The following is a 26,609-nucleotide window of genomic DNA, read 5'->3' on the forward strand; positions in this document are numbered from 1 at the left end:
GGCTTAAAGCAACATTTCCTGCCTGGTCTCAGTCTCAAAACTCTTAGATTTCTGATGGCTCATTCACACGGGAGCTGGAGTGACCTTTCTGGTTGTGTCTTATTTATTTACTTACGCCCACAGGCTTCAGGAAGGATTCAGGTACATACAGGAATCCCATCTGGTTACTCCCTTGCTTAATACCTGTCATTGCTTCCCGTCCGACGTGCTCAGCATGGAGTCCCCAGCCCTCCATGATCTCATGCGCATCTGTCTCTCTAGGCCTGACTCGGGTCTCAGAAACCCAAGAAGCCCCAGCGCCCCAGCCCCTGGCACCTCCCCAGGTGTGCGCATTGCTGTGCACCTTGCCCGGCCCCAGGCTCTCAGCCGCCTTCAGGCTGTGGGTGGTGAGGCAAGGCCAAGGGTTCAGACACTGGGCACTCCCACACCACGCGCACACATAGCGCCGCTTCCAGATCGCATTTGCACAGTTTTCCATTCCAGCGCTCCCCTTCTGCAGTCACAACCCTGCGTTTTCGAGTTGTGTCCGTACCCCTTCCTGTTACAGAGCTGGCCACAGCAGCCTCCCTTGTCCATGTGGCGGGGATGTCCCTCTGGGTCCCCGGCTCCTGTTGCCTCTCTGTCGCGTGGCCGACACACATTTCCTCAGGTTTCCCGCAGTGGTGACTTAACCTCTCCTGGTGACCATTCCCCGTGAGGTCGCCTGACAAGGGTCCTGCCTTTGTCCTGCACCGCACAGGCGGCACCTGGGTTCAGCGTCAGTCCCACGTGAGCGGGGCCGGGGAAGAAGGGCTGGCAGTGGACCAGCCTGGTCCGAGGAGGTTTCTGGCTCCAGGCGGGGCCTTCCTGTCGCCCTGGGGCTCGCAGCCACTGCTGGTGTCGGCGAGGCTCCTTCTTTCTGACCCTCCCTGGGCTGCGCACACCCGCTGCTCCTGTGGAGCAGCAGTTCCCGAAGTGTGTGCATTGAAGCCAGTCCCATGGGATGTCCCCGTCCCCAAGCAAACTGTTGATGTCACAAGTTTGAGACACGCTGGGTACTGAGATTCACGACTCTTAGCCGTACACCAAACTCCCTGGAGAAGTCCCACAGTGACAGGCCCCTGCCAACCCAGTCCACCTCCAGTCGCTCGTGACCCAGGGACACTCTCGCCACATCACACCTCCTCCCGGTTTCTCTAAGCACGCTTCCTGACGTCATGCGTCATTAGCAAAGCCCCTCATCCTGCTGTTGTCACCAAGAGTGGTCCCAGGCTCGTGTGGCCCCAGTAACGCCCTCGCCCACACCATGACCCCGAGGGCCGGGCTCCGCTTCCTTGCCTGCAGCTGGGAAGGGGTGGGGCCGTAGTTCTGCGTGTTCACTCTCGGCTGAGGTAGCAGTTCAGTTCTCCCACGTGCAAGCGTTGCAGAGAGCCCTGCCCTGAGCCTGGCACGGCACAGGCGCTCAGTGACTAACTGACAGGTGCATATGTTCCTCGTTCCACTGGCCTCTACCTGTGCCCGGAAAGGGCTGCCACACGTTCACGCTGTGCTTGCCCAGTGGAAAGCGCCACCCCTCTGTGCCCACGTACGCCGTGGCCGGGGCGCCGGCCTCCTCCTGGTGCCCCAGACCTTGGGGGCCTTACTCTGAGTGCCAGCGTAGAATCCTGGAACTCACACAGCGCCCACTGGGGCTGCGGTCAGGGCCTCCTTAGCGAGGGGATGCTCCCTGGGCTTGTCGTCAATACTCAAAATCCAGAGTTACCTTGAGAGGGAAATTATTCCAGCTGATGATGATTCTGGGGCCTCTCCCAGCTTTCTCTTCCTGGGGCTTTTCTTCCTTAGCCAGACTGTCGTAGCTGTGTCCACCCCGCCTACGCGCAGAGCAGCGCCCGCAGCTGGTGGCAGTGACCTTTAGAAATCCAATCCAAGGTAAAGGTTAGTCAACAGATCAGAGCAGCCCCCTCAGTGTTCGAGTATTCTTATTAACGCCTCCACCTAAGAAGGAAGTGGTAGCCGTCACCCACTGTGAGTTCTCCATTCCATGGGCAAATTTATACTTGGGTGTCAATGTTAAGGTCAACTTCTTCATAACTTACGCCCAGTACCTCTCAGCTCTAGCATCCCCGTCAGCACTGGGAGCTCAGCGTGGACAGGCAGAAGAGAGGGGAAGCTACGCTGACTTCCGTGCGCCCTCGTTGGCATCTGCACCCACTGGTATAGCATTGCCACCATCTTGCAGGCGAGGCACGGAGATTTATTTGATCATTGATTCTGCCCACTGGATTGCAAGCTCTCTGAGAAGAGGGCTTTTGCCTTGCCCACCGATTTCAGCGGTGCCTAGCAGAGGCCTGTTAGATTGTGGGCAGCCAGTACTTACTGAATGAAATACCACACCTTCCTCCCCGTTAGGAGCAGGCTGGGCCATTCTCCCCTTGGCTCATTGCCCGCTTTAAAAGAAAAATTTTATTTACTTGATTGAATAGTAAAGTCTCAATACTGTTTAACATACTGGCTCTTCTCATGAAAGGGTCAGTTATTACTGCTTTTCAATTACTTTCTTCACAGGGCAAATAGAATGATATAGAATTTAGCAAAAGAGAAAAAAATCAGTGTTTTAAAAGATAGAGAACACTTTCTTTTCTTTTTTTTTTTTTTTTTTTTTTTTGCGGTACGCGGACCTCTCACTGTTGTGGCCTCTCCCGCTGCGGAGCACAGGCTCCGTACGCGCAGGCTCAGCGGCCACGGCTCACGGGCCCAGCCGTTCCGCAGCACGTGGGATCTTCCCAGACCGGGGCACGAACCCGTGTCCCCTGCATCGGCAGGCGGACTCTCAACCACTGCGCCACCAGGGAAGCCCGAGAACATTTTCTTAATTATGAAAAAAGGGGGTTGTATGTAAATGAATTTTATTTGTGGAAATATGAAGTAGCCAATATCACTAACTTTAAAATATTTTTCTCTTGTGTATATATTATGCGAGTGTTTTACTATGGCTGTGTCCTTCATTGACCACATTACTGGCTCCTTGATCCCCTTAATGTGTTAGACAAGTCATTTAGATGACATTTCAAACAATGTTCTGAGCTCCTTGCTGTTTAAGCCAATAACAGGAATAACAAGTAATTAATTTTTAAAAAGTCAAGGGTTTTTAAAAAAAAAAAAGAAAGGAAAGGGAATTCCCTGGCAGTCCAGTGGTTAGGACGCCGAGCTCTGACTGCCGAGGGCGTGGGTTCAGTCCCTCGTCGGGGAACTAAGATCCCACAAGCTGCACAGTGTGGCCAAAAAAGAAAAGGAAAAGTCAAAGGTTAAAAGTTACAAGATCATACCTGGTCATGAACCATTTAAAAGCAGGGTTTTCGGTCTTCAAGGTGAGAATACGGGGATCTGTAAATACTGCGAAGGGAAGCAGTTGAGAACGTGGCCGATGTATTACATTTAGTAAATCAGTCAAGTATTCTGGAGTGCCCACTTTTGGAAGTCAGTCTTCATTCATGCATTCAACAAATAAATGTTGATTGAGTGCCTCTGTGGTCCAGGTACTGTGCCAGGTGCTGGGGACATGCAGGTGCTGTATCTCCAGCCCTTGTGAAACTCCGTGTCTGCTAAAGGAGAAGGAGACAGAAATGGCTGCAAAATGATCACAGCTCAATATGATCAGCGTGGATAATGTTCCGTTCGAGGGTTGTGGTGACGTAGAGGGAACTGAGCGCTACTGCCTGCCCCTTCGGGAAGGGCTCCACAGACGGCTGAGACTTCCTCTCTTCGCCTCTACTTCCTTTTGTCCCCTAGAGTTCTTTTAGACAAATTCCACACATTCTATCATTTTACCTATAAATAATTCAATATACATCTCTAACAGATAAGGGCTTCAAAAAACGAAAAACGTAGCCACAGTGTCGAATATAATTAATACTAATTCCTTAGTATCATGTAATACCAGTGCAGTCCATTTTCACATTTCCCGTGTTTTCTCAAAATGTCTTTTACGGTTGGTTTGAGTCCATCCAAACAAGCGTCATTCACAGCATTTGGTGGTTTCTCTATTTCAGTACATGCTTAATACCACGTTGCTATAGTAGCAAAAACAAAACAATAAATGGGACGTGCCCATAAAGTAGGCAGTGATTTGGTCTATAGGCAGGATTAGAAGGGAGTAGGGTGGGAGGGGGATCGTGAATTTTTTCCATAAACACCTCTAGAGCGACTTGGTGCTAAGTGCATGTGTTATTTGTATACTCAAAGATAAAATCTTAATAAAGAAGAAAACCAGGATAATAAACTGATTTTCATTGCTTTTGTTCCTTATGATGTCTTTGACTAGGCAGCTTTAAGTTCCTCTGGGAGCTTGGTCAGGGCGAACCCACCCGTTGTCTTATAGACTGCTGCTTGGAGTGGAGTAGCAACAAGCCAGAGGTGGGTGGCTTGGGAAATGCATCAGTAGGGTATTACTAAACTTGGACTTGGGCTAATTTTTAAATCATATACGATTATGGTTGGAGAATCCTGGTGGATGAAACACTTTGCAAATCCGTTGGTTCTGTGCCGTTACAGTGATTTGGGATTAATGCATTGCTGTCAATGTCTAACATGATCTCTTTCCTTCTCTCCCCCTCCCCCCTCAGGCTTCAACCATGTTAAGAGCCTCCTTGGCACCCGTGTAAGTAACTACTCTTAGGAATTGTTATTAAGGGGAATAGCTATGGGTAAAACTGAAATTCGAAACAGTTTTAATAAAAGCTCTTAACTGCCTCGCTTAGACGAATTCCTTTGATTAAGCTGGAGCTACATGTGGGTATTAAAGGAAATACCAGTAATCATAAGTAATACTTATAAAATACTTACAAAAGTATCTTTTAAAGTCAATTCTATTTACGTTGGTGAGGTAGCATCGAATGGAAGAAATTGTTGAATTGTTCCTATAATAGTCTATAGAAATCAGTTTAATCTACTGTCGTACGGCAGTCCACAGAACGTGGCAATGTCTAGATTTTATGTTCTCTCCTGAGTCACATTGTGACCAGGGCCACAGGATAGCTCTGTGTGTGCTGGGGCGTTCCTATCCAAGTCAGTTAGGCTGTCCCCCGTGGGGGTGTCTGAGGCACGGGGGCTTCACCAGGCATATGTGTTGCACTAGCAGGGAAGTTGAGAACCTTTGGCATGGACACGAGGACTAGGGTGGGTTCTGGTGACCCTCTGAGCCAGCCTTGGGTGGTGGTGGGGATTGGAGGGTGCTATGATATTACCAAGACACCTGCGGTCGATACAACATTCCTCCTTCCCTCGGTCTTGCCCGAGTCTGACATTAACCCTGCACTCTGTTCACTTCAGATGGTGGCTGTGGAATGCAGTGCTTATGAGCACGGACTGCCAGGGTTCAAACCCCCCTCTGCCACCGGCTCTGTGACCTTGGACCACTTTTATAACCTGTCTGTACCTCAGTTTCCTCATGGACTGTGGGAGAGTGGCTGGACCACAGAAATGGGGGATAGCCGAGCAACCTAGTAATATTGCCATTATTGGCAAGTAAATATGGCCCAAACATATATGACCGTTTTTCCTCCTTTGAGTAGAAGCTGCCCAGCTATAGAACATTATCAAACTTGGCTTTACAAATGGAACTTTTTTTGTCTAGAGAAAGAGCCTGTTTGCATTTTAAATGAAAACTTTTTTTCATTTTGAAATAATTTCAGAGTTGCAAAAATAGAACAAAGAATTCCCACATACCCTCCACCCAGATTCCCCAGTGTTAATATTTTACACAAGCCCAGTGCAGTTATCAAAATCAGAAAATTAATGCTGAAAAAGTCCTGTCCTCTAGTCTGCAGGGCTTATTCACATTCTATCCGTTGTTCTATTATGTCCTTTCTCTGGTCTGAGGTTCAGTCCAGGATCACACGTTAGTCTTGTCATGTCTTAGTTTCCTTTAATTTGAAATCATTCTTCAGTCTTTGTCTTTCGAGGCCTTGACACGTTTGAAGAATACTGACCAGTTATTTATAATTGGAATTTTTTAAAGTATTTGTATTCATTTTTAAACTCACAATAGTATCTGCCTCTGGAAAAAAAAATCAAAATAATCAATGTACCATGAACAGAGGTTTACTATTTGCCATATTAAATAGAAGACTCTGACGCTCCTCCCCAGGAGTGTTAACTGAGACCCCATTCGATGCCCTCTTTTCTGGCTTTTTCTTCCAGGCCCTATAAGAGGATCTCATTTTTTCTTTTAAAAACTAACCTTAAGGGAACACCCTGGCGGTCCAGTGGTTAGGACTGTGTGCTTTCACTGCTGAGGGCACGGGTTCGATCCATGGTCTCGGGGAACTAAGATCCTGCAAGCTGCGTGGCGTGGCCAAAAAAAAAAACTAGCATGTAATTTTTTCCTATAATGTAAGTAATACATGCTCATTATAGAAAATTTGAGTCTATAGAAACATGAAGAAGAAAATTTAGAGAGCCCCAAATCCTACCTCCCAGAGGTATTAGCTCAGTTTTTACTCCACCCTTAAAAGCAAATGAAACCCTACAGCTTCAGTCTTTTCACTCAATTCTTCATGAATTCTCATTTAATATTAATATTCTCTGCACAGTATTAGAAGAATCATATTTTGTTTTGTTCTTAGTTTTTTTATTTTGAAATGATTATAGCTTCATAGGAAGCTGAGTCCCTCAGTGTCTCAGATAAGGTGATGACATCTTATCTGACTGTAGGACAACAGCAAAATGAGGAAATTAACGTGGAGACAGTGCAGACCTCATTCAGTTTTCCATTTTTCTATACACTCCAATCTTCTTCTATTCAACAAAACAGAATGTGAAGATACTTGTTTTAGTGACAAGGCATCTGAGGTGGTCCCTTTTGTTTCTGGCCAGCCAGATGCAGGTGTTGGGTCATCTGCACCGTGTGGATCTCTGAACTGCGGTCTCTCTTAGTTGAAACCTGCCTTCGCCTGAGGTCTGACTCGGAGGCCTCCTGAGGAGGGTTTGCAGATTGCCCTACTTACTGCCTGTCTCACTGGCACGTCCCCACTGCTGCTTCCCGGCCACACCCTCCTACCTCCTGGATGGTCAGCTGTGCGCCTCGTCGTCACAGTTGTTTTCTGACCCCTGTTCTGTCCTTCACATCCCCCCAAGCCAGTCCGTCAGGCTTGAGAGGGACAGTGGCTTCAGGTTTTTAGGGAGGACCCTAGGGTAGCCTGCTGAAACTAATAGGCTTTGGACTTTGCTCAGGATTCTAACTAGACCTCAGGATTCTATGATGCCTCCAAGGTGACTTCATCCCCATGGTGCGGAGCCCTGGCCTATTGTGAACGTCGTGGTATCTAATCCCATTAGGCCGAGACTCCTTGTTTTAGGAAACGTGTTATATAGACCCTGGTACATGCAACAGAAGAGACAGAGCTGAGCACGTTGAAGCTGGGGTGGGGGGCCTGGAACCCAGCCCTCTTGGTGGAGGCCTGGAGTTAACGCGAGGAGCACAGAGAGCAGGTGGGCCACTGCCCGTCCAGCGTGTCAGAGCAGCTCTAGATGAGACTGTCATGATACTCAGGACGTGTGATGAACACGCCCTTTTGCTCTGTTCTTTCTCTTTGAACTTGTGTTGCTGAGTAGGAAATTGAAGGATGTCCCATTACTGCCCTCCTTGGATTATGAGAAACTGAAGAAGGATTTGATTTTGGGGAGTGACCGCTTGAAAGCCTTTTTGTTGCAGGCTCTGCGCTGGGTAAGTACCTTTTTCTTGAAGTTAAAAAAAAAGGGGGGGCTTCCCTGATGGTGCAGTGGTTGAGAGTCCGCCTGCCGATGCAGGGGACACGGGTTCGTGCCCCGGTCCGGGAAGATCCCACATGCCACGGAGCGGCTGGGCCCGTGAGCCATGGCCGCTGAGCCTGTGCGTCCAGAGCCTGTGCTCTGCAACAGGAGGCCACAACAGTGAGAGGCCCAGGTACCGAGGAAAAAAAAAAAAAAAAAAAAAAGACCATGCTGGTTTTCTTGGCTGGCTGCCTTGCCTGTATCTTTTAACCCATCTTCTCAAAATCTTTCTTCATGCTTCCTGCTGACACCAAGAGTGCAAATGAAAAGCAGCTTCTGAACATCACTGTGGTCTCTTTTAAAAAACCCCTATGTTGACGTCACAGCTGCCATTGCCTTCACTCGATGATTTGATACATGATGATTTGGTACATGTAGTTTCAAGGCCCCGGAGACGTCCTGGCATCTGGTCCTTCCCTGGTCCTGAGCCAGACTCACAGCTGGTGGCGTCAGTGTTTTAGAGCACGAGTCCCGCTCACACTGACCCCCGCAGACACCTCTGGATTTAGGTATTCCCGCGCAGCCACACGAGCAGGCATCAAGGGTGAAAACTTATTAACAAGTCTTTAAGGAAAATAGAGTGTAATCTAAATGGTTACTTTTCTGAGAATTCCCTGGTGGTCCAGTGGTTAGGACGCCACGCTTCCCCTGCAGGGGGCACAGGTTCGATCCCTGGTCAGGGAACTAAGATCCCGCAAGCCACGCAGCACAGCCAAAAAAAAAGAAAAAAAGCCTTCGTTTAAATAAATAAATGGTTGCTTTTCTCGCCAGTTTTCAGATTGATCACAGTTAAGGCAGTGGTTCTCAAGCTTTCTGGTCCCAGACCTCTTGACACTCAAAAATTACTGAGGAACCCAAAGAGCTTTGTTTATGTGAATTTTATCTACCAAAATTTCACAGTATTAGAAGTTAAAGCTGAGAAAACGTAAAATATATATTTATTAATTCATTTAAGATGAACAGTAATAAACTGAGGACATAACATAACATATTTTTTATGAAAAATAACTATTTTCCAAACTAAAAAAAAAATTAGTGAGAAGACTGACATTGTTTTCCACTTTTATAAATTTCTTTAATGTCTGGCTTAATGGGGGGCAGCTGGATCCTCATCTCTGCTTCTACGTTCAGTTTGTCACAGTATCTATCACGCTTCATATGACCTCTGAGAGGTTGATCATTAAAAAGGCAAAACATGCCTTAGTATTATTATGAAAATAATTGTGACCTTCTAGACTACCCTGAAGGGACTCTCCAAGTGTAGTATGGGGAACCCTTCTAGATCCCCAGGGTTCCCCAGACTACATTTTGAGAACTGCTGGCCTAAGTCAACACTGGTTCACTCTTTTTTTTTTAAATTTTTATTGGAGTACAGTTTATTCATTTATTGGGCTCTCTCTAGTTGTGGCGAGCGGGGGCTACCCTTCGCTGCGGTGCGTGGGCTTCCCATGGCGGTGGCTTCTCTTGCTGCAGAGCATGGGCTCTAGGCGCGCAGGCTTCAGTAGTTGTGGCATGCGGCTCTAGAGCGCAGGCTCAGTAGTTGTGGCACACAGGCTCAGTAGTTGTGGCGCACGGGCTTAGTTGCTCTGCGACATGTGGGATCTTCCCGGACCAGGGCTCGAACCCGTGTCCCCTGCATCAGCAGGCGGATTCTTAACCCCTGGGCCACCAGGAAAGTCCCTGGTTCACTCTTTAACTGAACAATCTATTCTAATTCACCTTGAAATAGCGTCAAACCCCTTCATGGATCCCCAAATTTCAGGTTATCTTGACGTCCAAATGCCTCTGAGTGATTTCCCCATCTCCCTGGGAAGCACTTGCACTCTGACGGTTGGCAGTGCTTCCGGGAATGTGGTCTGGAGGAGCGCTCTGAGGACGCTCCAGGATCAGCAGGGAGAGTCCTGGGGCCACTGTGTCTGCTCTGGTTCTGTTGACTAGAGTGGGTGGGTGGCGTGAGTAACCGCTAGCGGCTGTCCCTGCCCGGAGGTTTGCCGCTGCTCCAGTTACCAGCCTCCCTTTGGTTCTTCGATTATCCGCCGGGCACTTGCTATCGGTCCATGCTATTAAGCCTCTTGGCGAGACAGGATGTTCCTTTACTGAATGAATGTCATAGAAAGAGCAGGAAAAATAAAGAGATCCTTGTAATTCTGTCTGAGACCCCTCCAGCCCCTCACCCCTCCACCCCAGCCCAGCAGTAGCCTCCGAACTCACCAGAAGGGCGGCAGCCCCTGTGACCGTGTAAAGCCCATGGGTGAGAAGGCGGGAAGAGCAGCAGACTGTCCGGAACCCAAAGGTGGAGGTCCTGAGAGGCCGGTGTCCCGGAGAGGTGGGACCCACTGCGGCCAAGGAGGGAGGCCCTGGGGGAAGAGAGGACCGTATGCAAGGAGGGCGGTGCCAGGGGTGCCACACACGCGCACGCGCACGCACACGCAGTATCCGCAGTGCTGCTGTGCCGGCCCCTGTGGGACGGGTCTGTTCTGTGCGCCTGGCGCTCATTCACGGCCCCCCCGTCGGGCACCACGCAAAGGCACCCTGTGTTTTCACACCCCCCTCAGCTGGACCACACGTCCCCAGCCCCCACTGCGCTCACATCCCCCCGTGCTGCCCAATAGTCTGCTCGTCCTTCGGGTACCAACTCTTGAGCCACTTACGGCAAAAAAAAAAAAGCCCTCTGCAGGCATCGGTGTGCTGTCTCTTATCTGCTCCCTTACAGTCCAGTCCAGTACAGTCCTTCACTGCTCTGGAGGTTACGTGTGTAAGTTGACTCCTGCATCGCCCATCCAGAAGTACGTTGTAATTTTTTGTTAACTGGCTGGTTGGCTGGTTGGCCACCCGGCTGGGTATTACTCATCTTGTTTGGTGAAATGCATAGCCACTGGTGCTGCCAGCTGCGGGAACAGTTTCCTCCACATCGACACTTGGGTCCTGTTGCCCTTGTTTTTCTTCATTCTAGCGCTTGACCACATCGCACCCTGGAGAGCAGAGGGAGACCGTTCTGCAGGCCTACATCAGCAACGACCTCTTGGACTGTCACAGCCATAGCCAGGTGGGTGAGAGAGGGGCCAGCGCCCAGCCAGGGCCTGCATTTCTGGGAAGGATCTCAGAAGGAGGAGGCTTTCATTTCTATGCATATCTTCATCGTAGTGACTGTATGTCAGCCTGGGGCTTCTGTTAGCTTCCGAAATCTGCTGTCCACCCTGGACACTGGCCCACTTTTCACTTCTAATGCAGAGTCCTAAACAAGTTAGTACTGCTGGATTCAACTCTGCAGCCCTTTTCTGCCATTTTTCCTTTTCTCAAATTCCCCGCTCTTTCTCTCACCCCACTGCTTACCATGAGTCCTGAAAACTCAGCATGACTTACAAGGGGCAAGGCAGGTAAGCAGATTCAAATTGTTTTCATCTGGGCCTGACTTAAAAAGTGTCTTGGGCTTCCCTGGTGCCGCAGTGGTTGAGAGTCTGCCTGCTGATCCAGGGGACACGGGTTCGTGCCCCGGTCTGGGAAGATCCCACGTGCTGTGGAGCGGCTGGGCCCGTGAGCCATGGCCGCTGAGCCTGCGCGTCCAGAGCCTGTGCTCTGCAACGGGAGAGGCCACAGCAATGAGAGGCCCGCGTACTGAAAAAAAAAAAAAGTGTCTTCAACACTCTTTGTATATAGCTTTGGACCAGATAGGTCTAATGGTGCAGTGGGAAAAGAATGGGATTTAGAGGGAGATAAACTGGTTTCAAATCTCTGCCCCACCGACTATTGGCCAGACACCCTTAAGCAAATTTCTCAGTCTCAGGGAGATTTCCACCACCAAGAAGGGGCCATCACCTGCCTCGTGAGGTTGTTGGGATGGCTGCATGTGGTCACGCGTGGGGAGAACTTAACCCAGGGCCCAGCTCGGAGGAGTCCTCCTCCCGCCTCCGCATCCCTCTTCCCCAGGGTTCTCAGCACCTGGCCTCCTACCGAAGGAGGATCGACAGCTTGAACATGCCCTATGCAGAGAAGATACTGCATCTCATTATTTCAGTTTCATCCAAAATGCTCTAAAAACTTCATCTCCCTACTGTTAGGCTTCACAGTGTGTGCCCTGAGTGCAGTATCAATACCTCTTAGGATCGCTGATGAAACAGCCCCGGAGAAAGCTTGTTGCGCGTAATCTGTTGTGTGCACAGGCGACAACATTTAAGGGTTTTGAGTTTCTTCTTTGTACATAATCGTATTGTTCCCATGAAACAGTTAAGTATGAAAAATAGTCCCTCAAATTCTTATTTTCTTTTCCTTTTTTTTTCTGTTGGTATTTGTAATGGCACGGAAACCAGCCTATAAGACACGAAGCAGCTGAAGAATATACTGTCATGACTTAACGAACTCAAATTCAAAGAGTGAATTCAATACTGATTCTTTCTGAACTGTGATATTTCATTGAATCTAAGATGTAATTTCTCCCCCCATTTTAGCATTTCCGAAACTGGGGTGTATCTAATAGCCGATGGCCTGTTACAGTTTACCTTGCAGTGCTTTTTTCTTTCTTGGTTATATATAAAAAAAATAATATGTCCTCCCATGAAAGGTGTCTTAGGTTTTGTGATATATGATATTTGTCAAAATGCCGAAATCTTTATAGCCACTGAAGATGTCATATCTTCCTCAGGTCATTATTTTTAATTGCTATCGCTTATTTATTTTTTTTAATAAGGAATGAGCTGGAGTTACCTTAAGATGTCAGAGAATCTGCAGAGCAGGAGAACTCCTTGGGAAACATGGGTGCCGTGTCACCATGACACCAAAATAAATTGGGAGAGATATATATATATAGAGAGATATATATATATCTCCCACGTGTTGTTTATCCATTGATCAGCAGACACTTGAGTTACCTCTGCCGTTTGGCTGTTGTAAGTAATGCTGCATTGAACATGAGTGTGCACACCCTCACTTTGTCTCAGTCGGCTCCTTGCTTTTCTTGGTAGGTCCTCATTTGCATGTGTACCCTGAATAATATAGTGTTTGATTTGGGGTTTGCTGAGTAGCAAGCACAGACCTTGCTCTGCAAGGAAAGGGTACTGTTCCCATGTTAGATGAAGGCACCTAGGGGAAGATGACATGAATAAAATTGCTGGATTATAATCAGGCGTAGCTTCCCTGGGCTCTTAATGGTCCCCTCTGGGGACCTTGGTAATCAAAGTCAGGACAGAGTCCCAGGAAGCACAGGGCCTCTGGCAGGGCTGAAAGGTAGGCCAGGTGCTGGTTATCCAGCAGCAATGTGTATGGCCAAGGGGAATGGTGAGCCGCTCTGTAATCTGGGTTTTTAAGCTTGCCTCGTCTACTTCTAGTTCTCAGGAGCTGATCACATGCGAACACTTCTGTGGGCATGAAAAGACTTTCCACAGCTGATCCACACAGCAGGGTGTGAATGGGGGAGCTGGAGCTTCATCAGAACAAGGGCAGGGGTATCCAAGTGTGGATGACTCTGGGCTCACCTTACCCAGGTAGTTTGCACTCTATTTGAAAATATGTTACATGGTGCACTGCCTTGGATCTCTGGCCGTATTTGCTAAAACCGCATAGTCTGTGTCCTAGCAGAACCACTCCTCAGTATAACCCCAACAGAAATGTGTCCATACGTTCAACTAAAAGATGTGTAAGAATGCTCATAGCAGCACTATTTATAAGAATCAAAACACTGGCTATAACCCAAATGTCTCATCAAGAGTAGAATGGATAACTCAACTGGGATATATTTGTAAAATGAGATGTCTAGAGCAATGGGAAGGAGCACACAGCATACAACACGGATGACTCTCACAGACATAATACTGAATGAAAGAGTCAGACATAAAAGAATACATACTGCATGACTTTACTTATTAAAGCATTTAAAAATGGACAGAACTAACCTACGATATAAGAAGCCAGGAGAGATATTGCCCTTGATTTGGAAAGGGACCCCGGAAGGGCGTCCGGGGCTTTGGTAATGTTCTGTTTCTTTCTTTTTTTTTTTTTTTTTTTTTTTTTGCGGTACGCGGGCCTCTCACTGCTGTGGCCTCTCCCGTTGCGGAGCACAGGCTCTGGACGCGCAGGCTCAGCGGCCATGGCTCACGGGCCCATCCTCCCGGACTGGGGCACGAACCCGTGTCCCCTGCATCGGCAGGCAGACTCTCAACCACTCCGCCACCAGGGAAGCCCAGTGTTCTGTTTCTTGATTTGACTACCGGTTACCCACGTGTCATCAAGCTGCACACTCATGGTCTGGGCAATATTCTGTATGGATGTTATATTTCAATAAAAATTTTACCTAAATGAATATGGTACAGTGGCAATAGGCATCTTGGGGATGACAGCCTTTGGTATGTTACTCTCTTGAGTCAGTCATTCAGGTGGCCCTCCACATCTGGGGCACAGCTGCCTTGCAGAAATCTCTTTTCACCAAACGTATGTTGATTCCTTGCAGCCCTTTCCTGAATTAGATCTCTGTTTCCAATATTCCGTATTGTCTTCTTGGTGAGGCCTTTAGTTAATAGCTTCTAGAAAAAGGATGGATGGGGAGTATATTTTTCAAGACTGTGTATGTCTGAAAATATCATTATTCTTTGTATAGAACTCTGGGTTGTAAATAATTATCCTTCAGAATTTTGAAGATATTGCTTCATTGTCTTTTAGGTTCCAGTGTTGCTGTTGAAAAGTCCCAAGCCATTCTAATTCCTGACCCTTTGTATGTGACCTGTTTTTTTCTCTCTAGAAACGTGTTGAATCTTTTCTTTTTCACCAGTGTTAATGAATTTCCCATTGATGCCTTTCATGATGTGTATTTGATTCACTGTTTTGGGCACTTTGTGACCCCTTTCAATCTGACAACTTTAGTTCTGGGAACTTTTCTTGAGTTGTTTTGTTGATGATTTCCTCTCTTGTTTTCTCTATTCATTCTTTCTGAATGTTGGGCCTCTTGAACTGGTTCTCTATCTTTTTTCTCATATTTTCCATGTTTTTCATTTTGTTCCACTTTCTGGGAGATTTCCTCATCTTTATTTTCCAACCCTCCTGTAGAGTTTTTCATTTCCCTTTTTTGTGTTTTTTTTGTAGCATTCTGTTGTTTCATGGATACAGTTATATCTCTGAGGATATTAATGACAAATTTTTGTCTATTTTTAGTTTTCTTCTCCCTGCACAGTCTCATTTCCTCCAAGTTGCTTCTCTCCCCTGCCCTATTTGTTTTGGCCTTATTTTCCACATTAGAAACTTTCCTTGAGTTCCTGGTAGACCTTGGTTATCTCCTGATGTTTAGAGTGGAGGGACTGAAAAGCTGACTGGTGGTTCTGAAGGTGAGGGTTAGGCCTGTAGGCATAGAGCTCCGCTGAGGGTGACCCTGGTGGGCCATCTATTGGGAACCTCTGATTTCAGAAACTTCAGTTCTTTCCCTGTTTCCAGGGCTGGTCATTCTCCTCCAGGAAGTGTCTTCTAATCTGCCTCGAAGGTAACAGTCTGGTTGGCAGTGTTCCGAGAGCCAGGTAGGGGAAGAGGATGGAGGTGGCTCTCTGTCGAGCATTTATCCTGCTTTTAGGCACCACCCCTGCTCCATTTTGGTGTGGCAGCCCTGCTCACCTGTGCCTGCTGTCCTCCGTCCAGAGACCTTTTATGTTGCCCTCAAAAGAGAGCACTCCCAGATGTGTGATGGGAGGTGAACGGGAGGACGGCTGTGCAGGAGCAGCGTGGGGGGGGGATCTAGCTGCTGCCTCCACAGCTTTCATTCCTTCTTCTTGACTTCCCCCCAGTTCTCGAGACTTCTGAGGGTTACGTGACGTAAGCTGGTGATTCCTCATTGCCCGCTTGGCGTTCTCGGGTCTGCTAAGCTTGTTACCATCCTGCATTCCTGATTCCAAGATTGTGTTGTTATAGTTTCTTGTGCTGTCCTCTCTGTCCTTGAGGATTTGTCTCCTTAAAAACTCCATTTAGTTTTATGGTGGTTTATGGTGCTGTCCTCTCTGTCCTTGAGGATTTGTCTCCTTAAAAACTCCATTTAGTTTTATGGTGGTTTTGGAGGGAGCGAAGTTAGACGAGTGTTGGATCAATTGTTCTACCTGGAAGGACATCAGCAACAGTAATAGCAAGTAGTGTTGCTTACTCGGTGTCAGTCACCATTCTAAGTGCTTCGAATAATTAATTCTTCTAAATTTGGAAGTCTGAAAAACATATTTTTTTGCCAACTCTCAGAAAAAAATCAGTTGGAAATCAAGACTGAATCACCTCTAATAAGTTCACTCAGAGGAAGAGAACAGCAGACCTGCAGAGGAGACATATGCTTCTCTCTCACTTTTCTTTCACTTCATTGCTTTTCCTCTTTTGATTGATATATATATATTTTTTAATTTTTTTTTTATTTTTTTCTCCCACAGAGGAGTGTGCTGCAGCTGCTGCACTCGAAGAGCGAGGTGGTACGGCAGTACATGGCCAGGCTCGTCAACGCTTTTGCATCCCTGGCAGAAGGTGAGACGGCAGCTGTCCTTGCCGACTGAGGGAAAAAAATGAAAAGCTGAGAATTACGTTTTATTTGGTGGACAAAACTGAAGACTTAAGCCCGGATGCAGCATCTTACATAGCTCAGAGGGACTGCTCCGAAGAGGCAAGGGGGGAGCCAGGGTATAAAAGAGTTTTTGCAGCAAAGATGAGGTAGACAGAGCATCAAAAGCTTACTGTTAAAGAAAACCAGACATCTCAAGTTAAGGAATTCAGCACTTTTCTGTGTACGGGAAGATGCAAGAGTCTGGGCTCACTGAAATCATTCCTTTGACAGGCACCTCAGCGATCTAGGGCCATAGCCTGTGCTTTCCCATCCTGAACCTCTTCAGGATGCACCGCTGGGGGTGGCTGCAGGGGCTGAGGGCTTGGCAGTGGGCAGCCTGTTGGTCTCCATCCTGAGTTCCCTCAGGGCTCACCGTCCAGAGTGGCTGCAAGTGGCTTGATGGCTGCAACATCCTTTGCTTACTGATACGGCAGGCAACATTTTTTTTTTTCATTGATACCTTCAAAGAGAAGAGCTAGGTTTTGTGGATGTGTCTTTCCCTGTGAAAACACATTCTTCCCCAAGTTTCTTAGCAATGGCATGTGATTCCTCAGTTTATTACTGTTTAATGCATCTAAGGTCTTTTGAAAAACTTAGTTGTTGTCATATTACTGTAACTTATGTCAGAGCAAATTTTGATGGTTTGGGAGTTTATTTTGTTAGCCTTTGGTTTTCTTTTGTAAACTTTCTGGTATTGTAACGTAGTACTTTTTAGATTGCTCTCAAGATAGCAGGTAATGCATTTTTTATCATTTTCTACTTAAGACCAAGTAAGGTTGGTGAAATAAAGTGATCCCAATAAGCACTATACCATGTCTTTCAAAACACTAATCCTTTTAAATCAAGAGGATTTGAAAATTCCCCAAATAACATGCCACCATAATTTAATTCAAAATGATTTTACAAAATGCCATTACCTCCCATAAATTCTAATTTGTTTGAGCTCTTTTTAACACGAATAATGGGAGTTTTAAATTGTGACTGTATGACACTCCAAAAGTTTTTTCATTCATTTGTTTGTTGTTCCAGCCATTTAACAAACATTTTATGATAAGCCAGGGTATGTGCCAAGGACCATTCATATAATATGGTTGAACTTTATGTCTGAAATTAATGTCATCTGTATCAAGATACAAGTTCACAAGAGGCTAGTGATAGGGTCCCAGGTATGGTTCCTAACTTCTTCTCCAGGCCATGGGTGTGTCCAGAAAGCACAATGGGCTGCCTCTGTTGTTAAGACTAAGGGGTTCATAACACACAGATTCATCACCCCCTTTTCCTTGTGATATGACTTTTGGGTTCAAGATTTTGGGTAGGGACTTCCCTGGCGGTCCAGTGGTTGGAACTTTGCCTTCCAGTGCAGGGGGTGTGGGTTCAATCCCTGGTCGGGGAGCTAAGATCCCACATGCCTCACGACCAAAAAACTAAAACATAGAACAGAAGCAGTATAGTAACAAATTCAATAAAGACTTTAAAAACAAAAAATGGTCCACATCAAAAAAAATCTTAAAAAAAAAAAAAAAAAAAGATTTTGGGTAAATAAAAGACAGTGCTCCGCACAAGAACACAGTGATGAATCATGTTTCGATGACAGGAAAAGTGGTTTCCATTCGTTAGATAGTTGATTGAGTAAAACCAACTTGCAGTTGAAATATGCTTTAATAAGTTTTCTAGAACATAAAATTACCCAAACTCTACGTGCGTTTTCACAGAAAGTGTTTTTGGAGCATGAACTTAACACAAGATAAATTCTCTCCCTTGTTCATCTCTGGTTATATTATTAGGTCGCCGCTACCTTGCCCAGAACACAAAGGTGCTGCGGATGCTGGAAGAGAGGCTGAAGGAGGAAGACAAGGACGTCATCACTCGGGAGAACGTTCTCGGGGCCTTGCAGAAGTTCAGCCTCAGGTGCTGACCGTGCAGTAGGTCATGGTGGCGCCTGTGAAATCAACTTGGGGGTTTCTTAGCCACTGTTTTGTGCTTATTTGGTCCCAGTGACAATCCAAGATGCAGGTGATATTTTTCAGTGAATGCTTAGAAGAGGTTGGGTGACTTTCTGAAGAAGAGCTGGAAAGCGTACCTCGGATCCCCTAAACCATCCTGCTCCTACACTTTAAAGCACTGGTCTGTTCTCCTAATGACCATTATCTCGTGCTGACCAGGTGCTAGATGCTAGATTGTGTCTCAGGCCACGTGCAAGGTTTGGAGATAAGCACATGAATGCACCCCGAGAGAGCCTCCACCTGCAAGAGCCCACAGTTCACTGTGGGGGAGGCACGTGTAGATGCGCGGTCACAGTCGGGGGGGAAGGTCGCTCTGTGGAAGTCAGGGGTGGAGCCTCCCGGTTCCTGGTCACCCATCTCGGCCGCCTGCGCTGTCGTCTCAGCCTGGACCTGGTCGTGACTTGGGAGTGCTCCACATTCGAGATTTAAAACTCAGACACCTCTTCTTGAAGCAGATCTGACGTCCTCCCAGAGCCTTTTTTTTTTCTAAATTGGCAGCATTATTAAGGTGTATTTTACATACCACAAAATTTACCCGTTTTAAGTGTACAATTCAGTGATTTTTGGTAAATTCACCAAAAGTTGTACAACCATCGCCACAGTCTAATTTTAGAACACTTCCATCACCACAGAAGGAAACTTCATGCCTACCTGTAGCCACTTTTCATGCTTATCCCTTCGCCCCGGGTAACCACCACTCTGGTTTCTGTAGATTTACCTGTACTGGTGTGGTCTTTTGTGACTGGCTTCTTTCACTTGTTTTTGAGGTTCATACAAGTAGCAGGTACCAGTACTTTGTTCCTTTGTGTTGCCGAATAACATTCCATTACGTGGACAGACCACATTTTGTGCATTCATTCATCAGTTGATGATATCTTGGTTGTTTCCACTTTTTGGCTATTACGCATAATGCTGCTATGAGTATTTGCATACACGTCTTTGTGTAGACCCATGTTTTCTTTTCTCCTGGGTAGGTATCTAGGAGTGGAATTGCTGGGTCATATGCTAATTCTTCCAGAATCCATATTCCCTGATGACCACCTGACTTTTTCGTTGACTACTAAGAATTTTGGTACCTTGAGTCCCTAACTTTTTCTCTCAGTCCCTAACTTTTTCTTCCCACCAGATGTGGTTAACATCTGACTGACTCTCACTAATAAACTAAAACCTGAAAAGGGACATATTCTAAGTGTGTATATGTTTTGTGGGAGGAAAGCTGTAGGTATGTAGTTCCTACTATTTGCCATGTCCCTGCTGATGAAAATTGCTCGTTCTACCTATATGAATTGAAAGAACTATAAATGATCTCCAGAGTTATTACTTCCTCAGATCATAGGAACATGTTTCTGTTTGTTTATAAAGATGATTTAGCTTGATGTTGACTGTATTTGAAAAACTTTTAGAAATTTAATAACTTTAGTTATGATAGTGCTTAGTCCCGTCAATTCTTAAGGTTGACATGATAACATCCACTGTAACACATTATGATGAGGCATTGAATTTTGTAAGATTTTACACCTGGACCTTGGGTAGAAAATAATTCCATATAAATTGTATTACCCAGGTTACTAAACTAGCCTTACTCTATAGAGATCTGAATCAAAATGGTATTGAGCTGGTTTTATATGAGCTGGTCTTCTTTTTTGTGTTTCTTTACTTTTACATAGCTCAGAGTGCCTAAACTACATTATATAGACTAGACTTCAGGTAAAAATCTGTTTGTCGGTGAGCCATTTCTATGACTCTGTTTCCTGGGTTAAGTAGACCAAAAGCTATCAATAAATATTTATTAAGTATTTGAAGTACTACGCTGCTAATTCTAAATATTGAAAAGGAAACTTTCAGAGTAGGAAGTCTCCTTCCTGCCTTATTTTTCTTTAAACCTGTAATAGCATCCCTGAAAGGTAAAGAATTTATTGTTGTAGTTTCCGTTGTCCAGGTCTAACAGTAAGATATTCGCCAGCGTCCGTGACTTCCGTGAAGTTTCTTTTCTGATAGGCATTCACACTACTATGTACTGTCACATGAAAGTTTTCCTGCTGACTCCCTGCAGGCTGTTTCATCCTAGGCGCCCACTGCAGACAGCGATGATTCAAGATGGCCTCATCTTCTGGCTGATTGACGTCTTGGAGGAGCCTGACTGCCTGTCAGACTACACGCTCGAGTACTCGGTGGCCCTGCTCATGAACCTCTGCCTCCGGAGCACAGGTCTCACTGTTGCCGTCCCCCTGCCCCCAGGCTCTGGAGTACCCACGAGCCTGATGTGATCTGCCTTCCGTTTCCCTCCCAGAAAACTCAAAACAGAAAAAGAGTGTGAAGCATGTCCAGCTAGGTATAAAGCTATTGAATCCCTAAAGCCAAAATACCACTCTGGCCTTGGAAAGAATAATTTATACATATATGTATGTGTATGTATATATTTACTGCATATATATGCAGTACCCACATCAAGAGGAGATTGAATTACATTATGTTTTTCTTCATATTCATTGCATTATTTAAAGGTAGAAAGTGAAGAATTATAATCTGTTTTACCTGAAGACAGAGAAGTATGTTCCCAAGATTCCACAGGATTAAGTTGATGACAGAGCAGTGACATTAAACCAGGCTTCCTGCTCTTAATCACAGTCGCCTTCCCCACTCCACGTCGTACAGACAGCGATTCCCATGTGACATCTTAGGTCATTTATGTCTTGATCAACAAAGGGAGTGATTTTAGCTTTCCTGCAGGTTCCATCCCACTTAAATGATCTGTTCCCTGGGATGGAAGAAGCTTCCTTGGAGAGGTGCCACGTCCGGCCCACGGCTGACCTCTGTCTGAGAAGGTGTTGAGAAGGTGTTGGGAGGTTACCTGGATAAATAGCTCAGGGTATTTGTTAGAAGCTCCTTCACCCCCAGACGCCTTGGAATCTGAACCACCTAACTGTGTGTTGTTGACTGACTAAATGACTAATCTTCTCTTTTAAAAACATAGCGTATGCAAATTTCCTAGCTTTAAAACATTTATCAGATTATAATCGGCTTTTCTTTATTATCATCAGTTTATTTGCAATGATTGTCATGATGATGTTTGGAATTCCTGAAATAGCTGGAGGATTTGTAAGTGATGGCCTGTGCACTTGGGAGGAGAGCATGGCCCTTTGACTCATCGTGCTTTCAGTGTAGTGAACAGCTCTGACCTCCTGAATAATAAGAACCGCCGCCACTTACTGAGCACTGGGAGTGTGCCGCCCTATACTGAGCTGCCGGGACTTCCCTGGCGGTCCAGTGTCTGGAAGACTCCGCGCTTCCAATGCAGGGGGCGCAGGTTTGATCCCTGGTCGGGGAACTAAGGTCCCACGTGCCGTGGCGCTCGGCCAAAAGAAGACAAAAAACTGATGCTGTCTTTCTGTCTCATGGTCCTGTCTCCTTTTCTCTATTGCTTTGGGAAACTTTAGTGTTCACATCCTGAGATACACTGAGCTACTTAATTCTACATTGCCCTTTGAGGTGGACGTTATAATCCCCAAGGGACCCCAGAGGAAGAAATTGGGCCCCAAGTCGGTGAAGTGACTCACCCAAGGTCACACAGCTCACAGGCAGAGGAGCCAAGGTTCATATTCAAGTCTGCCTGACCTGAAACTGTGCCTCTGAGTTTAGACATGTCCTGTTTTGTTTCTCTCTTTTTCTCCTAAAGGGAAGAACATGTGTGCCAAGGTGGCGGGCCTCGTGCTGAAAGTTCTTTCGGATCTGCTCGGCCATGAAAACCGCGAGGTACCCAGTCAGCACCGTAAACCCCGGGCTTGGGGGAGGGTGGCCGGGGGTACTTGCTGCACTTGCCCTCTTCCAAGTATTTGTATAAGCTACGTCAGAGCTTTCATCATTTTTAAATTCTGGAACCTAGAGCAGGAGGCTGTTCCCTGGCTTCCCGTTTGTGAGCACAACTGCCGTTCGCTGGCCTGTACTGCTCCCTCCCGGGGGTTATTTTTTCCTCCTAGTCATCTCCCCCTGCTTCACTCCTCCCCCCATGTTGACACTCCTCTGTTGGCTTTAATATATGTCCATGGACACGTATGTAACATGAAAATATATTTAATATTATGGGTGTGCTCAATTTGTATAAATAACATTGCCCTCTAGATCGCATCCTTTTCTTCCATTTTCACTGTCTCTTTAGGACCTTGCTCTGTTGCCTTCTGTACGCCTAGGTCCTTAACTCTCACTGCTGTACAGCAGCCCCTTGTTGGCAGCCCTGCCCTTTCACTTATCCAGTCCCCCAGGGGTGCCCTGTTTGCTTGCCTTCACCTCTCTGTGCCCCAGCCATCCTCGGTGGACGTGGCTGCACTTCCCCCTCAAGGGCCCGAGCCGGAGCTTCCCTGGGGCGTAGACACTCGTCACTGCTGGCCCCCCCCATATGTCAGTCTTGGGTCAGAGTCCTGCAGAACTGTCCGCGGGATGGCCGTCCTGGCTTCTGCTCTCATCCGTGTGGTGTTCTAGCCAATGGGAGGCAAGCCCTTTTTAAATAAAATAGAGGTCTGGATCAGCTAACACACGCTATGATTATTCTCTCCCCCGCTTTCTACAAATGCCTGTGTGGAAACCATGACATCACTTTGCACCTGAAGCCAAAACCTCCACAAAGATCTGCCCTCTTTAGCCGGCTCTTGATACACGTTAAGAGTCAAACAGAGAAAAAGCCAACAGGAAAAAAAGGACAAAGTGTATAAATGGACAGTTTACAGAACAGTAAATCTTGATGGTCTGTAAATATGAAAAGATCTTCAATTTTGCTAGTAGTCAGGGAAATGAAAATAAACACAACTATAGGATGTCTTCTCTTACCCATTAGATTAGCAGAAATGAAAAGTGGTAATAAATCCGGTTCTGGAAAAGGGTGGTGGGAAATGAGACCTCCCCCATTGCTGCGGAGGGTGTACGTAGCATGCAGTCCACTCGAAAGGGAAAGCCCATTTATCAAGCAGCTGCAATGTACCATGTCCTGTCTGGCTTGATGTTAGGGTTACTTATGTGCGTAAAACATGGGTCCTGTCCCTGAAGAGCTCATGGAGAGACATAAGTATAAGTTTAAAGATATACCAAATCCTGGGAGTTTGCTGGTGGCCTAGGGGTTAGGATTCTGGGCTTTCACTGCCATGGCCCAGGTTTAATCCCTGGTCAGGGAACTGAGATCCTGCAAGCCGCGCAGTGCAGCAGATAAATAAATAAATACTGAATCCAGTGCAGAAGCGGAGGGAGGTATGTACAGGGAGCAGAGCAGCCTGTCTGGGGGCTTAGGAAAGGCTTCCTCTGAGGTATGTCTGAGCTGAGTTTTATTTTTTAATTATTTATGTATTTATTTATGTATTTATTTATTTTTGGCCACACTGTGCGGCCTGTGGGATCTTAGTTCCCTGACCAGGGATTGAACCCGCACCCCTTGCATTGGAAACGTGGAGTCTTAACCGCTGGACTGCCAGGGAAGCCCCTGAGCTGAGTTTTAAAGGATGAACCATAGGTTTCCAGATAGACATATATGGGAAGAGCATTCCCAGCAAGATGAGCTGCTAGAACCAGGCCAGGGCATGTCACAGCGTGCCGTCGGGGGGGCAGGGGGCAGTCCCTTAAGTGGAATCTGTGTAGTGTGAATTCCAAGTGGCCGGAAGGAAGGAGCAGAGGAAGATGATATAGAGGCCAAACCTTGAAGGGCCCTGTGTCCTACAATAAGGAGTTAGGACTTTCCAGGTAGTTTCTACAGAAGGTTCCCGAGGTCGGGGGAGGGATGATTTGGCCCATGCTGTAGAATCTTGGCAATGATATGGGTTAAAGGGTGAACATAGAAGGCAGAGAGACCCTTTTGGAGGTCTCATGTAGCCTACGTCATGGCCGATGATGTCTGAACAAGGACTGTAGCGGCACCTATGGAAAAGATGGGTTCCCACTAAAGATGGCTTGGAGACCCAACATTGGAGGGTAAGAAGAGAGAGGAATCAGTGATGCCTCCAAAGGTTCTAGCCTGAGTCATCAGGATGACATTAATTCAGCAATGACATGTAACGGGAGTAAACTTTGGGAGAGAATGATGCCCTTGGTTTTGAACTCTTAGTTTTAGCTGTTGCCCTGGGCTGTGCCAGTGGAGATGTCTGTCATTTGGAGACCTGCATCCTGGAGCTCAGGGAGCTGTGAAGGTGGCAGTGCTCGCCAGCCAGGCTGTTCTCAAGGGTAGTGTGTGATGTCTGAGTTGTATGGTATTTGAGAACCTGAAAATGACTGTTTTTTCTCCCCTTAAAGATACAGCCGTATGTGAATGGAGCTCTGTACAGCATCCTTTCTATTCCATCCATTCGTGAAGAAGCAAGAGCAATGGTAAGAAAACGTGCTGTGGATTGGTCAGCTTCTGTCAGGGCCACGTTCAGAGGCTATTAGAATAAGGGGTTCCTGATGGGGCCCCAGGGAAGGGCTTCAGATAGCTTCTGAACTCCCTGAAATTGTATCCCAAATACATATTTGCAGTTTTCTGGGGAGAGAGTTTGTGGTTTTTATCAGATTCTCAAGGGATCCCAGCCGACAGGATTAAGAACCACAGCGTCGGAAGTTCCTAGAAGGTTTATTTTTTGGAAAGTTGTAGACATTTTTAAAAATTTAAGTGACTCATTTTAACTGGGGGCTTTGGGAATGCTTGTGGATTTCATAGTAGGAGAAACTTAGCAAGAAAATGATGAAACGGAGAAAATCATCACCCAAATTCACCTCCAGGCTTCCTGAAGGAATTGTAGCCGTGAGACCTGGGGCAATCAAAGCACTCCTCTAATCTGCAGGCATTCTGATAGCAACCAGCTGGAACAGATGAAACTGATAAAACTGTCTGGTTGGAAAAGAGTTAACTGAATATTTAATGTGTTTACTTTAGTGTTTATATTGGAAGCATAAAACAAACCTCAGGTGATTAGCATCTTTTGAGATGACCAACGTTTCTAGATCTAATCAAAACTATTGGAGTTTTGTCCTTTTTCCTTACGACATGTGAAACCGTGTGTGCGTATTAAATGCTTAGAATGAAGGGATTAAATATATTTCCATCATCAAAACACAGGCTAAATTCAGTTTGAGACCAATGAAGCATGTTCTTCCACTTGGCTTTGCTTACTTAGAAGAATTACTAAATCTTCTAATGGGTCATCTACAGTTACATCAGCAGTTATGCCAGAGACAAAAACTTATTTAAGATCCATTCTGTGTGGTCACGGTAAACAATGAAACTTAATTGCCTACTGCTTTTTTTTTTTTTTTTTTTTTGCCGTACGCGGGCCTCTCACTGTTGTGGCCTCTCCCGTTGTGGAGCACAGGCTCCGGATGCGCAGGCTCAGCGGCCATGGCTCATGGGCCCAGCCGCTCCGCGGCGTGTGGGATGTGGGATCTTCCCGGACCAGGGCACGAACCCGTGTCCCCTGCATCGGCAGGCGGACTCTCAACCACTGCGCCACCAGGGAAGCCCTGCCTACTGCTTTTAAAGAGAAAAAGAAATCTGCTTTTTCAATACAGAATAGGGGAAGATAAACTTGATTAAATTCTGCATTATGGTCATTCAGGTCAAAGAGAGGAATTGTCAACCAAGGCAGAGAACAAGGCAGAAAACATGTAGGTTGAAGAAAAAGAAAGAACAGAGGTGATGTGGAGTCCAGAAGCAAGAATGGCAGACATCCAGGGCACAGGGGTGGAGAAGGCGGCCTTAAGGGCAGGAAGGGGACAGGCACCAAGTGGCGAAAAGAGACTCACTGTTGTCGGACACGAGGGGGGTGGCCCTTAGAGATCATCCAGGCCAGAGAGAAAAGAGATGGAAGAATGGGACAGCCTCAGAGCCCTGTGCAGCAATATCCTGAGGTCTCACACGCCTGTCATTGGAGCCCCAGAAGGAGAGGGGAGAGAGGGAATGGGCAGAAAAGGGTTGAATCAATAATGATGGAAAACATAAACATAATAATGAGGCATCTAGGAAATCCCCAAAGGTTTGGAAATTAAGCAGCACAGTTGAATTCGTTTTCTATTGCTGCATAAAAAATTACCCCAAAGTTTAATGGCTTATAAAAAAAAACTGCCTCAAAAAAAAAAATGACTGCCTCACAGTTTCTATAGGACAGATGTTGGGGAGCAGATTAGCTGCGTGGTGCTGGCCAAGAGTCTCTCCTGTGATTTTAGTGAAGACTTCAGCCGGGGAGCCGAGGGCACAAGGATCCGCTTCCAAGCTCGCTCTCGTGCTGGCTGTTGTCTGGGGACCTCGTTTCCTTGCCAGGGGACTG

At 46.5% G+C, this 26,609-nt stretch overlaps 1 protein-coding gene across 8 annotated transcripts in view; it reads left to right on the plus strand.

Moving 5' to 3' along the window:
• ARMC9 (armadillo repeat containing 9) overlaps positions 1-26,609 on the plus strand; it is a 137,149-nt gene that overhangs the window by 39,122 nt on the left and 71,418 nt on the right. For 7 of the 8 annotated variants that reach the window (XR_013828690.1, XM_079924173.1, XM_079924175.1 and 4 more), the window contains 8 exons: positions 4,602-4,636; positions 7,591-7,702; positions 10,742-10,834; positions 16,167-16,257; positions 18,118-18,241; positions 20,405-20,544; positions 22,013-22,089; positions 24,604-24,678. Coding sequence is in view for 7 of the 8 variants with exons in the window: in XM_079924173.1 (XP_079780299.1) it covers positions 4,602-4,636; positions 7,591-7,702; positions 10,742-10,834; positions 16,167-16,257; positions 18,118-18,241; positions 20,405-20,544; positions 22,013-22,089; positions 24,604-24,678 (747 nt within the window). In the remaining variant the exon portion in view is untranslated. The remainder of the gene's footprint in view (positions 1-4,601; positions 4,637-7,590; positions 7,703-10,741; positions 10,835-16,166; positions 16,258-18,117; positions 18,242-20,404; positions 20,545-22,012; positions 22,090-24,603; positions 24,679-26,609) is intronic. The other variant, XM_079924176.1, reaches the window with a different exon arrangement.

Source organism: Stenella coeruleoalba (assembly GCF_951394435.1).
Source record: "Stenella coeruleoalba genome assembly, chromosome: 6".
Lineage (NCBI taxonomy): Eukaryota > Metazoa > Chordata > Mammalia > Artiodactyla > Delphinidae > Stenella > Stenella coeruleoalba.